The sequence below is a fragment of the Staurois parvus genome, unplaced genomic scaffold, assembly GCF_062004578.1.
Source record: "Staurois parvus isolate SC_StPar_1 unplaced genomic scaffold, SC_StPar_1.0 ptg000080l, whole genome shotgun sequence".
NCBI classification, from domain to species: Eukaryota; Metazoa; Chordata; class Amphibia; order Anura; family Ranidae; genus Staurois; species Staurois parvus.
In genome coordinates, this window is record NW_028317876.1 from 5,827,857 (window position 1) to 5,840,000 (window position 12,144).

At 39.7% G+C, this 12,144-nt stretch overlaps 1 protein-coding gene across 8 annotated transcripts in view; it reads left to right on the forward strand.

Annotated features, from left to right (window-relative positions):
- Nucleotides 1-12,144, forward strand: part of SORBS2 (sorbin and SH3 domain containing 2) — a 382,944-nt gene that overhangs the window by 355,142 nt on the left and 15,658 nt on the right. Inside the window, exons 26-27 of one of the 8 annotated variants that reach the window (XM_089669587.1) lie at nt 103-282; nt 9,224-9,331. The exons of 5 other annotated variants lie outside the window; for them this stretch is intronic. In XM_089669587.1, the coding sequence (XP_089525713.1) occupies nt 103-282; nt 9,224-9,331 (288 nt within the window). The remainder of the gene's footprint in view (nt 1-102; nt 283-9,223; nt 9,332-12,144) is intronic. 2 more of the 8 variants (XM_089669588.1, XM_089669592.1) reach the window with 2 other exon arrangements.

The window sequence follows — 12,144 nt, forward strand, 5'->3', positions numbered from 1 at the left end:
AAATTGCTACATTGAAAAGCAAAGCAATTCCAAATTCTCAAGAGATACAGTTTTTAACATTAAGTATCTGATTTGATGTGTCATTTTTTCTAAATATTTAAGAACTTCACAATTTATTCTGGAACACAAAGATATCCTGCACCCTTTTCCCAGCTTTCTTCCAGTCATCCTGCTCATGTTGTCTCTTCGTCTCCACCTTCACTTTATCAGTCTTCTGCATCCCACTTCTCTCCTCTAACCAAATTCACATCCAGGGAAGATACACAATCTCAGCGGTCTAAGGTAACACAATCCTGCATGCAGTTATTACAATTTTCATGTTTGCCTTTACCCCCAAAATTGATCTAATCTCTGTAATATACAGTGGGCAAACTAATGAAAGTATAACAATAGGCTTTATTTGCTTAACTGCATGACATAAAGTTTAATATTGTGCTACTAAATGTGTGAGTAAATGTAGTTGTATTTCACTATATTTAAGTACTGTCCATGATACTTTTTTTATTTGCACTAACATGTATGTATGTTTGTTAGTGCAAATAAAAAAAGTATCATGGACAGTACTCAATTGTTTGTGTCGCAAATGCACTAATACGGCTACAATCACCTCAAGCACTATATTTAAGCTAACCAAAAGATTTCAAATAGGATGACAATTGAAAACTTGGTAAAAGATTCACTTTGTAGCTCACGGGCATAATGTCCATCGCTTTTGGAAACCAAAGAGACCATTTCAATTTATAGAAAACAATGCACTTTGATGCAGGATTGATGTATTTTTTATCAAGTCAAAAATTAGACAAAAACATTTTTGACCCATATACGTAACCCCTGCTCCCATCCCCAGTCACAAGCCTTCCGCGAGCATTACAGTATATGGCCTACCAAAATGTATAAAATGGTATTACTGCTATACTGATTCTAGAGTATACATAATTAAACGTAAACTCATTTTAGGTGACAGCAATTGGCCTATATACAAGATCGTCCTTTCACTATGTAGGTTGTAACCCCCTCCCAGTTGCATGGCTAAAACCTGCCTTCTACAAGCATTATATGCCATACCAAACTGTATATATGCCCTATATGCTTATAAATTCATTAGGTCAGCCCAGGCTGAAAAAATTGGATGACTGCATTACTGATTTTACAGTATACATAATTAAAAGTAAACTCGGTTCAATTAAAGCGGAGTTCCACTCATTCTGTAAAAAAAATAAATGTCAGCACCTACAAAAACTGTAGCTGCTGACTTTTAAAAAACAGCCACTCACCTGTCCCACGATCCTGCGTTGCCCCCACCGCAGCCCGTTTCACTGGCCGTCCTGTATTCCAGGCGCCAGCATCTTCAGTGTGGGCACCCAGCTGTGACAGCTTGCGGCTTCACAGCCGGGTACCCACTGCGCATGCGCAAGTAGTGCTGCGCATTCTGAATGGCCCCGTCGTCTTCTGGAACCTGTCACATGTCCCACAAGACTTCGGGGAGGGAGGGTAGGAGGACAGCTCCCGTTTCCAATCGCCCCGGCGATCGCAGCAGAAGTGGGAGCGGGTACCTGTCAAATTCGGGTACCTGCCCCCCCTCACTCCCTAAAGGTGCCAATCCTTAATGGGGAGCGGGGGACCAATCTTTAAAGCGGAACTTCCCCTTTTGGGTGGAATGCTGCTTTAATAGTAATTGTCCTAGATACAAGATTTGTCTTTTCACTAAGTGGGTCGGCAGTGGTTAAAAATGGCTCAGACATCAGGCTGCCTGGAAAACCAGATTTGTATTTATTAACATACATTTATTCTGTAATTATGTGTATACACTCTGCTTTCTTGAATTCCCCAGAATATCAGCAGGTGAAGAACAGTGTTGGTGTTCATGTTACACAGGCTAAACTGTAAATGCATTGTTGTGCTTGCCTGGTACAGCATTACTTTCAGCTGTTGCTGAATTCTTATGAGTAACTACAAATAAACCAGTCATCACACTTTAAAACATAGGCAGCTGTTTTCTTTTTAGTTTACATTTAATCTTAAAAAAGGGACCACGCACTTCTATCAAGCACACACATTACGAATCACAAATAGTACAGAAAGTGACTCTATTTTTATACTGTAGTTACACCGCACAGTCTCTATCTCATAATTTAGAATTACATTGTTGATCCTTAAATCAAGTAACACTGATTTCCCTTTCAAAGTCTTTCCATCAAACTACAGCTAAGCTGCGTAATAAATTCCTGAAAAAGGCCTAACTTTCCATTAGCAAGTTTTATGAGGTCTATATATAGCAACAAAAGGAATTCAAACAATAAACTGTTTCATAAACTTAATTTATAAGGCTTATCTTTAATAACAGGTGGCTGATAGTGTTAGCGAGACACTGGGTTGCAGCGATTATCACTTGTTGCTTTCCACCGAACACTGCTATATTTGCATTTACCAGAAAAAGTAGTAATTAAATTGGACTAATTGAACCTCCAATGTCAAACTGCATCTGTGCCAAAACAAATACCTGCATGAAGGCTGTTAAGAATTTCATCAATAATTCTTTATCATCCTGCCACATTAAAATCGATGGACACATTGGGCTTCATCGACAGAAGATTGGTGAACTAAGCCCATGCTAATAAAAGTGTTCTTGAAAACTGTATTTTATGTAGTCTGTAGTACCACATAACTACTATGAAAATGACAATTCTCAAAGTTGTACCTTCAATATGCTTTTAGTGGCTATTGATGTAAACATTTTTACTTTTCTTGGATAACATCTAAAAAAAATGACATTTTCCTGTAGACGCGATAAAATATTTATTCCTATTATGTCTCCATGCTTTGTGATACTACTTCTTATCAACACAAAAGTCACTGAGCCAACAAACTGAAAGGGTGCAGAGGCTCACTTACTGCCAATAGCAGTGTAGTGGAATGTATTAGCAATGAATATTAGCCAAATGAACCTAAAATAAAACAACAGCTACTGCATTTGTATCTAATCCGGTTGAGTGACATTGCTTGATTGACGCAAAGATGATAACTACAAAGCACCACTTCATCAAATTAACTGAAATTTGATGCATTTGCCTGTTATTGATACTTTTTCTGAATCATATGATTCAGAACAAAAGAGAGACCGTCAGTAAAAGAAAGCAAATCCTTCCCTAATATCAGAGTCCCCCCTTACATCAGGTTCCCAATCAAAGCTCCCCAATGCCCAACGTACATAAGAATCTGCCTTATGCATCCACCCCCACGTCAGAGTCTCCAGTCAGAGCCCCCTTACACTTGTGGTCCTAGCAACTGACTTGGATATAGAAAGTGCAGTGAGGGTAACCTGACCCTGGCTGCAGGCTGGATGCAAACCTGTATTGGGCCAAATTTGGCCTGTGGGCTATAGTTTGGAGACCCTGGTCCAGACATCATGCCCTTACAGGTATTTTACAGCTAATTATTCCTTTAGAGTATAGGTCTCCAAAGTTTCTCAACAAAGAGCCAGTTTACTGTCCTTCAGTTCAGGGGGAGGGGGGGCAGACTGATGCCAGTGGGAGTAGAAAATGTACCGGTATCAGTGGGAATAAACAATGCCCCATCACTGTTATTATAGAGAAGACTACCAGCCCATTGTTGATATCAGTGGGAGGAATTGTGCCCCATCACTGGAGTCAGTGGGGGGAATGGTATCCCATCATTGGAGTCAGTGGGAGGAATGGTGTCCGATCATTGAAGTCAGTGGGAGGAATGGTATCCCATCATTGGAGTCAGTGGAAGGAATGGTGTCCCATCATTGGAGTCAATGGGAGGAATTGTGCCCCATCACTGGAGTCAGTGGGGGGAATGGTATCCCATCATTGGAGTCAGTGGGAGGAATGGTATCCCATCATTGGAGTCAGTGGAAGGAATGGTGTCCCATCATTGGAGTCAATGGGAGGAATGGTGTCCCATCATTGGAGTCAATGGGAGGAACGGTGTCCTATCATTGGAGTCAGTGGAAGGAATGGTGTCCCATCATTGGAGTCAATGGGAGGAACGGTATCCCATCATTGGAGTCAATGGGAGGAACGGTGTCCTATCATTGGAGTCAGTGGAAGGAACAGTGTCCTATTGTTGGCGTTATTGGGAGAAATAATGCCCCATCATTGGTGTCAGTGGGAATATTAGTGCCCCAAGGGCCATATAAAGCCTAGCAAAGGGCCGCATTTCCACAGTTTTAAGACCACTGCTTTAGAGGTTCAGCCAGCTACCTTTTAAATTAATGATTCTCACTGGCTTTGGCTTCTCGAACAACATACATTTTTTTGGCACAGTAGATGACAATTTTAGATGACAATTTTTTCCTTTGTAAATCTAGAAGTCTAGTTTAAAATGAATTATTCTTATCCTTTGTGCCAAAATAATGAAGCACTTATGCCAAGTTTCTGACTAAAAACATTTCTAAAATATGCACCATTATCAGAGTGCTGTAAATATAGTAGGTGGGGAGGAGGCCAAAGATGATCAGCACTGCAGTGATGAGAGGAAGATGTTTAGAGATAGTCAGCAAGGTGCAGCAATACAAAAAAGAGAGGAGAAAATTTAGGATGATTCCAGTGAAAGATTACTTCACATATGCAAGTGCGCTCAAATCTGGCACACCACGATTGTGTCACAGATTATCAAATCAGGGTTTTCCACTGTTACTAATTTGTCACAGAAAGCGATTATAAAATAGGTTTATATGTTGATATTTTTTTTCGGTATATGTCAATCTCTGTTAATCCCCCCCCCCACCATTACCACCATCACCACCACCACTACCACCATCTTTGTCTTAATTTCTGTACAGCAAGTTTACTTTAAAAAGTAGGTAATTATAATCAGCTAAAATGATTAATAATACCAATCCTAAGGCAGTCCTACTCTCCTGGATGCCATTTCCAGTGAAGCTGTTATCGGGAAAAGCCATCTTGCACATGAACCTCTTCAATCCTTTTACATTGCTCCCATTACATAAAGCAAAAGGCTTTTAGGGAGTGTGGCAAGTGTGCTTTCTTACAGGGAATACTGTATCAAAAGAAGGATAGAGCATAGACCTGAGTTAAAGATACAAGAATGTTTAATAAACATAATGGAATGACATTTAAGAAACTGTTAAGGGAAAATCCAGTAGTGGGTGTCACCATAGTGTGACTGCATAGTTCTTACATATCTAAGGCCACCTGAGTTCACAAAGCCCCACAAGTAGAGCCTTGCTGAGGAGAACAATCTACCAGCATTTCCCGTCCTTTATTTCTGGATGATATTGGATAAATGTGGAGCTATAAAGAAGGGGCCTCTCCTGCATATAAATGTACTAGTTCCAGTTCTAGTATCACTATGTCCTGTGAGTCATTCCAAATGTCAGAGCATTTGGCTGCCTCACAAAATAACACCATGCTTTATGGGTATCAGCTCTAGAAGCATGCTGTCCCTCAGCTGGTATTCTCTACTCTAGTAATAACAACTGACAAAATCTGTTTATCTAGGGCCAATTCACACTGACAATGTACATTCCCATCCATTTTAGTCGCATTTTAATGTGCGCTAACATCTGTTGAGATACATTTTGACATCCGTTGACATACATTTTGCATTTTAGCGCAACTCAACTCAACGTTATGATGTGAATAGGACACATTGGAAATTATTGTTTCTCAGATGTCCTTCTGTTGATCTGCGTTTTATAGCTACGCTAAAATGCACTGTGTGAACTGACCCTCAAGGAAAGCTCCTGCTATTTTACAAAGACCCTTTAACCATGTAGTATTTAGGTTGATCAGGTTATAGTAGAACACCTATATACCATATATACCAAAGAAGAACATATCAGCATCCATCCCCTGACTGCTTTGCAGTTTTGTGAATGGACATGTTTTGTTCTGCTTAAAGTAGAACTCCAATCTGAATCAATCTATATTTCTATTGTCCACAACCCCATTGTCTGCTGTGCAGCTTTTTACCCTTAACTAGTATCTAAGATTTTCTATCTTAAAATGGGTAAGAAAAGAAGAGGTCGCATGATAATCGCTTCTTTTTTATCTTGCTGAGCACTGGCCAGTGGGAGGAGTCCAATGGAGCCAGCACATCATTGCAGTAAACCCACATTAACTGATTGACATTTTGTATCATGTCCATCAAAGGTAATATACCCAGCTTTGTCTAAATGTGAACAGTAGAAGACAATAAACCAGATGTTGTGTGTTACATGTGTTTGGAATCCAGACTAAACTTCACAGCATAAGGCAATGGGCTAAGCTTCTCTTCCATGCTCCTTAAATGAATATATAGTCAATGAGAAGCAACACTGCATTCACACATATAAAGCAACACAACAGTTTTCAGTACAGTTTGCAGACTGAGGGTACAAACTCTACAGCTAATTACTTCTAATGAGGATGCAACTGGTTCTATGGAAGTTGTAAGCACCACATGGAACATAGCAGCTATGATTAACATCTCCAGTATGGGGGTGGGGGCGGGGGAAAAGGAATAGCCGTTTCCGCCAAGCAGTAGGACAGAAGCAGATGGAACCAGTGAAGCTAGAGTTCTGCTGTAAACACAAGTCTGTTTTGTGAGTTGGTGTTTAAAATTCTCAACCTCAGCAAATAAGTGGCAATGAACAATTCCGAAAATTCATAAAAGTGTCATATGCATTCTTTAGAATTCTGTCAAACCTCGGCATGACAAATGTGAGTGATTGTGACAGATTCACGTACCTGTTGGAAACGGGTACATGAATTTGTTGCATGGACCGGCTGGCACTGAGGCAGGAGTGTCAATGAGCTCCATGCCCAACCACAGACAACCCATAGACAAGTGCAGTGGCTAAGAAATCTGCTGTTGGGTGGGCAGAAGCTATTGGGGATTCTGAGTGGTTGGTTCCCCGTCAAGTCTACTTCCCTTGTGATTGACAGTGGTTAGGAGTATTGCTATTAGGTGGGTGAAGTCTGATGGGGGTTGTGAGTGAATAGTTCCTTACAGGTCACACTTCACTTGTGATTGGAGGTGAATGGAAGTTTTTTTTTGTTGGATGGAGCCTGATGTGGATTCTGAGAGACTAGTTCCCATCAGGTGTGCCTCGATTGATACTGAGAGATTAGTTCTCCATCAAGCCTGTCTGCCTTGTGATTAAGAACAGACCACTGTCACAAGGAAAGTGGCCCTAATGGGGGACTAGTCTCAATCCCCATCAGGCTCACCCACTGTCAGTGTTCAGCCCCATTATTGGTTTGTAGGATGCTGCTAACAATGAGTGAAGCTGTGCAGCCAAATGCATCATAGTAACCAATGACTGGGTGGGGAGGATATGTGGGGGTCCTGCTAACAAAAATACACAGTGCACTATACAAAGCAATATATAGCCCCACTCTGAGCACACTGGCATGTCTGGTACATGCAACTTAGCGTTGGTCTTAATTACCTCCAGTTTTGTTATCTACAAACTTTCAGTAATTAATTTTGAAATTGTTACAGACATTGCAACACACTGTGAAATTGTCGCAAATAAGAACAACATGAATCTGCTACACATGTTGGAACTCTTAACAAATTTGTTGCAAGGCTTTCATGGATTAAGCAAGGACTTGTTAAAGGGGGTCATACTGCCAGAAAAGTGTTGCAAATGCTTTATTGAATTCCCCCAATATTCCTCCTACTTCAAATAAACAAAGGGCTGGTTTACTATCCTTCAGACTTTTGGAGGGCCGGAGTGTCCAATGAGAGTTGAAAATGTTTCAGTGTCAGTAGGGGTAAAAAAAAATTTCATAGTGCTTGTAGTTCGTGGAAGGAGGAATAATGTCCAGTCATTGGTATTGCTTGGAGGAACAGTGCCCCATCATTGGTATTAGCGGTAGGAATAGTGCCCCATTATTGGTGTCAGTGGGATGAATAGTGCCCCATCATTGGTGACAGTGGGATGAATAGTGCTCCATCATTGATGTCAGGGGGAGGAATAGTGCCCCATCATTGGTGTTAGTGGGTCGAATAGAGCCCCCCATCATTGGTATCAGAGGAAAGAATAGTGCTTGGTATTAGTTGGATGAATAGTGCTCCATCCTTGGTAGTAGTTGGAGGAATAGTACCTAATTGTTTATATCAGTGGTAGGACTTGTGCTCCATCATTGGTGTCAGTGGAAAGAAAAATGCCCCATAGTTGGTGCCAGTTGAATAAATGGTGCCTCCTTGTTGGTATCACTAGGAGAAATGGTACCCCGAGGGCTGGATAGAGGAAAGCAAAGGACTGCATTCAGCCCACAGGCCACAGTTTGGAGACCACTGGTATAGCCTATGGTGGATAAGAAATGTGCTCTTAATACGTAGCTCCGTGATAAATGAGTCTTTGTAATAACTTAATGAAACAATAGCAAGTAGACAAAAGGTAATAGTTAATATTATTATACAGGATATATGTATAGCGTCAACAGTTTTCGCAACTTTGTAGAAGTGAAGGGAGACAAAATGGTTAGGAGGCCTGTGATTGTGAGAGCTTACAATCTAAAAGGAAAGGGCAAGTGTTACAAAACAGGTAATAACTGTGTCGGGAATGAGTTGTTAAAGAAAGTAAAATTTCATTTGTTAGGTAAAGGTGGGCTAGGCTTGGCTGAAGGAATGAGATTTCAGGGATCACCAGAAGGCAGACAGAGTTGAAAGTAAATTTTGGCTGCTAAATTAAGAGTACTTGTCATTTGATCAATCAGGACATTACTAAAATCATTGAAGCCCCAGATATTATGAAACATTCACTCTGATATTACGAATACAGGAAATGCCAAAACCTGTTTGCAGCTATTTGTATAGGTCCAAATTGGAGTGCAGTCAAAAGATGAATCTCTGTGTCCCACAGTATGCATGCCGTAATCTTTATTTGTTTTGGTAAACTTGGAGTTAATGTACAATCTCATAATGAATGTTTGTAAGTGCATAGCTGCAATTATTTACAGTTGCCTTTAAGCCCTTTAGGTCATGAGTTCTTTACTGACACCCTGCTTGGTGCCTTGCCTGCATTGGTATTTTGCATTTGTACTGTGGAATTGTCATAAACTCGCAATTAAGAAAATTATTTAGATTTTATTGCTCTCATATCTGTTTGGGTTTTTGCATGATGCTGGTAGCGGGATTGGCTGACTTCCCTTCAGTTTTTTAAATTTTAGATTGCATGGGTTTCCATACATTTTAAAAGTGATGTCCTTTTTGTAAACTGACTCCTTTCTTGTGGTTCTTCCAGAGTATTTTAAAAAATGACCATGTAGTTGTTGGTAAGCCTCCTCGTAGTCCTGTGATGTCTAGAAAGGCCTGCAGCTCACCAGTGAAAAGTCCCAAGCCCAACCACAGGGTAGAGTACCTAAAATCCACATTATCTTGATGTCAACAATTTTCTATCACCAACATTTCCTCCAAATAACCAATAGCTTATGACTCCACATTATGTCCACATTTTATACTGCATTTATAGTGAATATTTTCATTATCTGGTAAATGACACTCAGGGATGAGTCACTCTGTAATTACATCACATAAAAGAGCATCAGTTTACCTTTTTCACCTTAAACAAGATCAGTACAAAGGTGTATATACATGTGTTTTCATATGTGCTTGTCTTTATGCATGATTTGGTCCCATTGCTGCTCCTCATGCTGGCCTTGTCTTGTGTTTGCATTCTTTTTTACTGATACCATTATTCTCTCAAGTGAAAAAGTATTTAATACTCAGTAAACTATTGAGAGATTAACTATAATTTATCTGAAATAATGATTGTAATATAGGGATCTGTTTTACCTGCAGTGAGATCATTAATGCACTGGGGTTCTATTTTATAACAATAAAACTCCTAGATATATAGAGATAGACTGGCCTTTTAGAATGACTGTGCTAAGTGCTATACCACTAATTGAGAGAAGTAATGCACAAATACCTTTATTAGAAACACTGTGAGAGATATACATACTGTATATATACATATATATATATATATGTATATATATATATATTGTTTATGCTAGAATTCTGCACAAGACTTGGACATGCTATGGTAGGGAACAATCAGGAAACCAATACTGTCTGCCTAAATGTATTGCTTGACCCATATCACAAGGGAATCCAAAAGCCATCATTGTTGCTATACATTTAATATTATATCTATATTCATAATTTCCAATTAATTGATTTACCTTCCCAAGCTGTAAGGCGTACTGTACTTATTCAGGAGCATAAGATAAGGTTCTGGGGAGAAATACGGATCCCTTTATGTGAATAACATCTAAAGAACACAATGACTTAAAAACAAGTACATTGCAGACATGTCTTTTTAAACTAGTTCTACTGGTATGATACAACCTAAGAAGAATGTTGGGGCAGTAAAATGTACTTGATTAATAGCGTTTTATATGTTCTGCATTGCATCAGTGTGGGAAGTTATATACATTCACATTGTTTCTTGTTTTCCATATATTAACTATCTGGACAGCTTTTGATCCTTTTCATTTTATTGCCATATCAGTTAGTACACTCTATATTAATTGTTCTGTGCTGATATTAATTATATATTGCATTCAAAGAAAGCGCATATAAGTATATTCTGTTGCCTGGTTTTCAAATGTGTTACCATAATCACTGTAATCAGAATTTTCACCACAGGCTACTTTCTGGGCTATAGTAGCCAAATAGTCCTAAGCATTAATTTTCTACTTACAAAGTTATCTGTTTACAAACAAAAATGTAATATATTGCAGCTTACCAGTTCTTAGATGTGGCAGCTACATTTGTTTTCTTTTTTCTAGCCAGAGTTTATGCGAGTACAGAATATAACTGTTGATCTTTCAGGAAATGCATTGCCCTTGTAACTGTGAACTGAACTGGAATCGCATACAGTGTTACTTTCCTTCCAAGCTATCTTCTGTAAGTTAAAAGTAATGATGTAATGTAATGGTGAGGAGGATGTGTTTATAGTCCAAATTAGGATGACAGCCTTTGCACTTCCATAGATGCAATGGAGAAATGAGCATTTCCATACTAGGACAGGAACTATGTTACTGGTAGGGTTACCAAGTGAAATAAAGGGAATATTCCTAGAAAAAAAAACAATAAAGCCACCACTTCTAAGAAATAGCAATCTGCAGTCTATTCCACTTTTGTTTTTGAGTTTGGATTCATTTGGAGGCCACCATGAAAGTTCAGAACAAGAGACACAGCCCGTGGGTCAGGAAAAAATACAAGGTCAGATGAGGCAGTAACAGGGATGATGGTGTAAAGAGAAGCACTGCCATCTTTTTGTATGGGTATCAAAGAAGAGACAAGAGTGGAACTGTATTTTATTGATAAAGGCATGATAGAATTATATAGGTTCTCCATATTACAACTGCAAAGTCATGTAAGATTACTGTTTGTTTTGGTCAGTGAAAACTTCTAAATACTGATCTCTGTATTGAAGCAACAAACACCATCCTTGTGATAGATTTACAGTGCCTGGTAGGTGGTTACTTCCATCCCCCTGTTCACATCAGTCAATGTGAAGAAATGTCACACTTGCCTGAAGTGACACTTGCCTGACAAAGGGCCCCTGCATGGCTCCAAAACCTTGCCTTTGAAGACAAAAATAAAGCTTTGGACCCATTTTTCGGATTCCCTGGTGTGCTGGTGACATTTCTTTGCATTGAGTGTCTATGGTTCCCAGCCTGTGGTCAGTGCAGTACCTATAAATACTGAACAGCCATCTTCAGGAATGTGTATATTGGGAATATTGCGATTGGACCTGTTCACATCAGTGTCCCATGTATAATAGACACCTGTGCTGGTGTTGTGTCACCACCCTGTCTATACTTCAGCTGTTCACAAAGCACAGGGCAGCAGCCCTATCACATGTGGTGACACCAGTGCTGGTGTCTATCAAACATGGTGTGCTGATGCCCACAAGGGGTTAACAGAGTAGTGGTAGCTGTGCTGTCCGGCAAAACTGAATGCAGTCTTTATGCACTTTAAAGAGAGAAAGCATGAAATTACATCAAAGCATACAAAAACACCTATTAAGCCCTGTAAATGTATCAAGAGGGTGATGGTGCCCTGACTGAAAGCAAGACACACAGCACTGCTACCTCCTCTCCTTAATAAAGTTGAATGTGTTCACTGGTGCTCAGGCTATCGGCCGCTGTA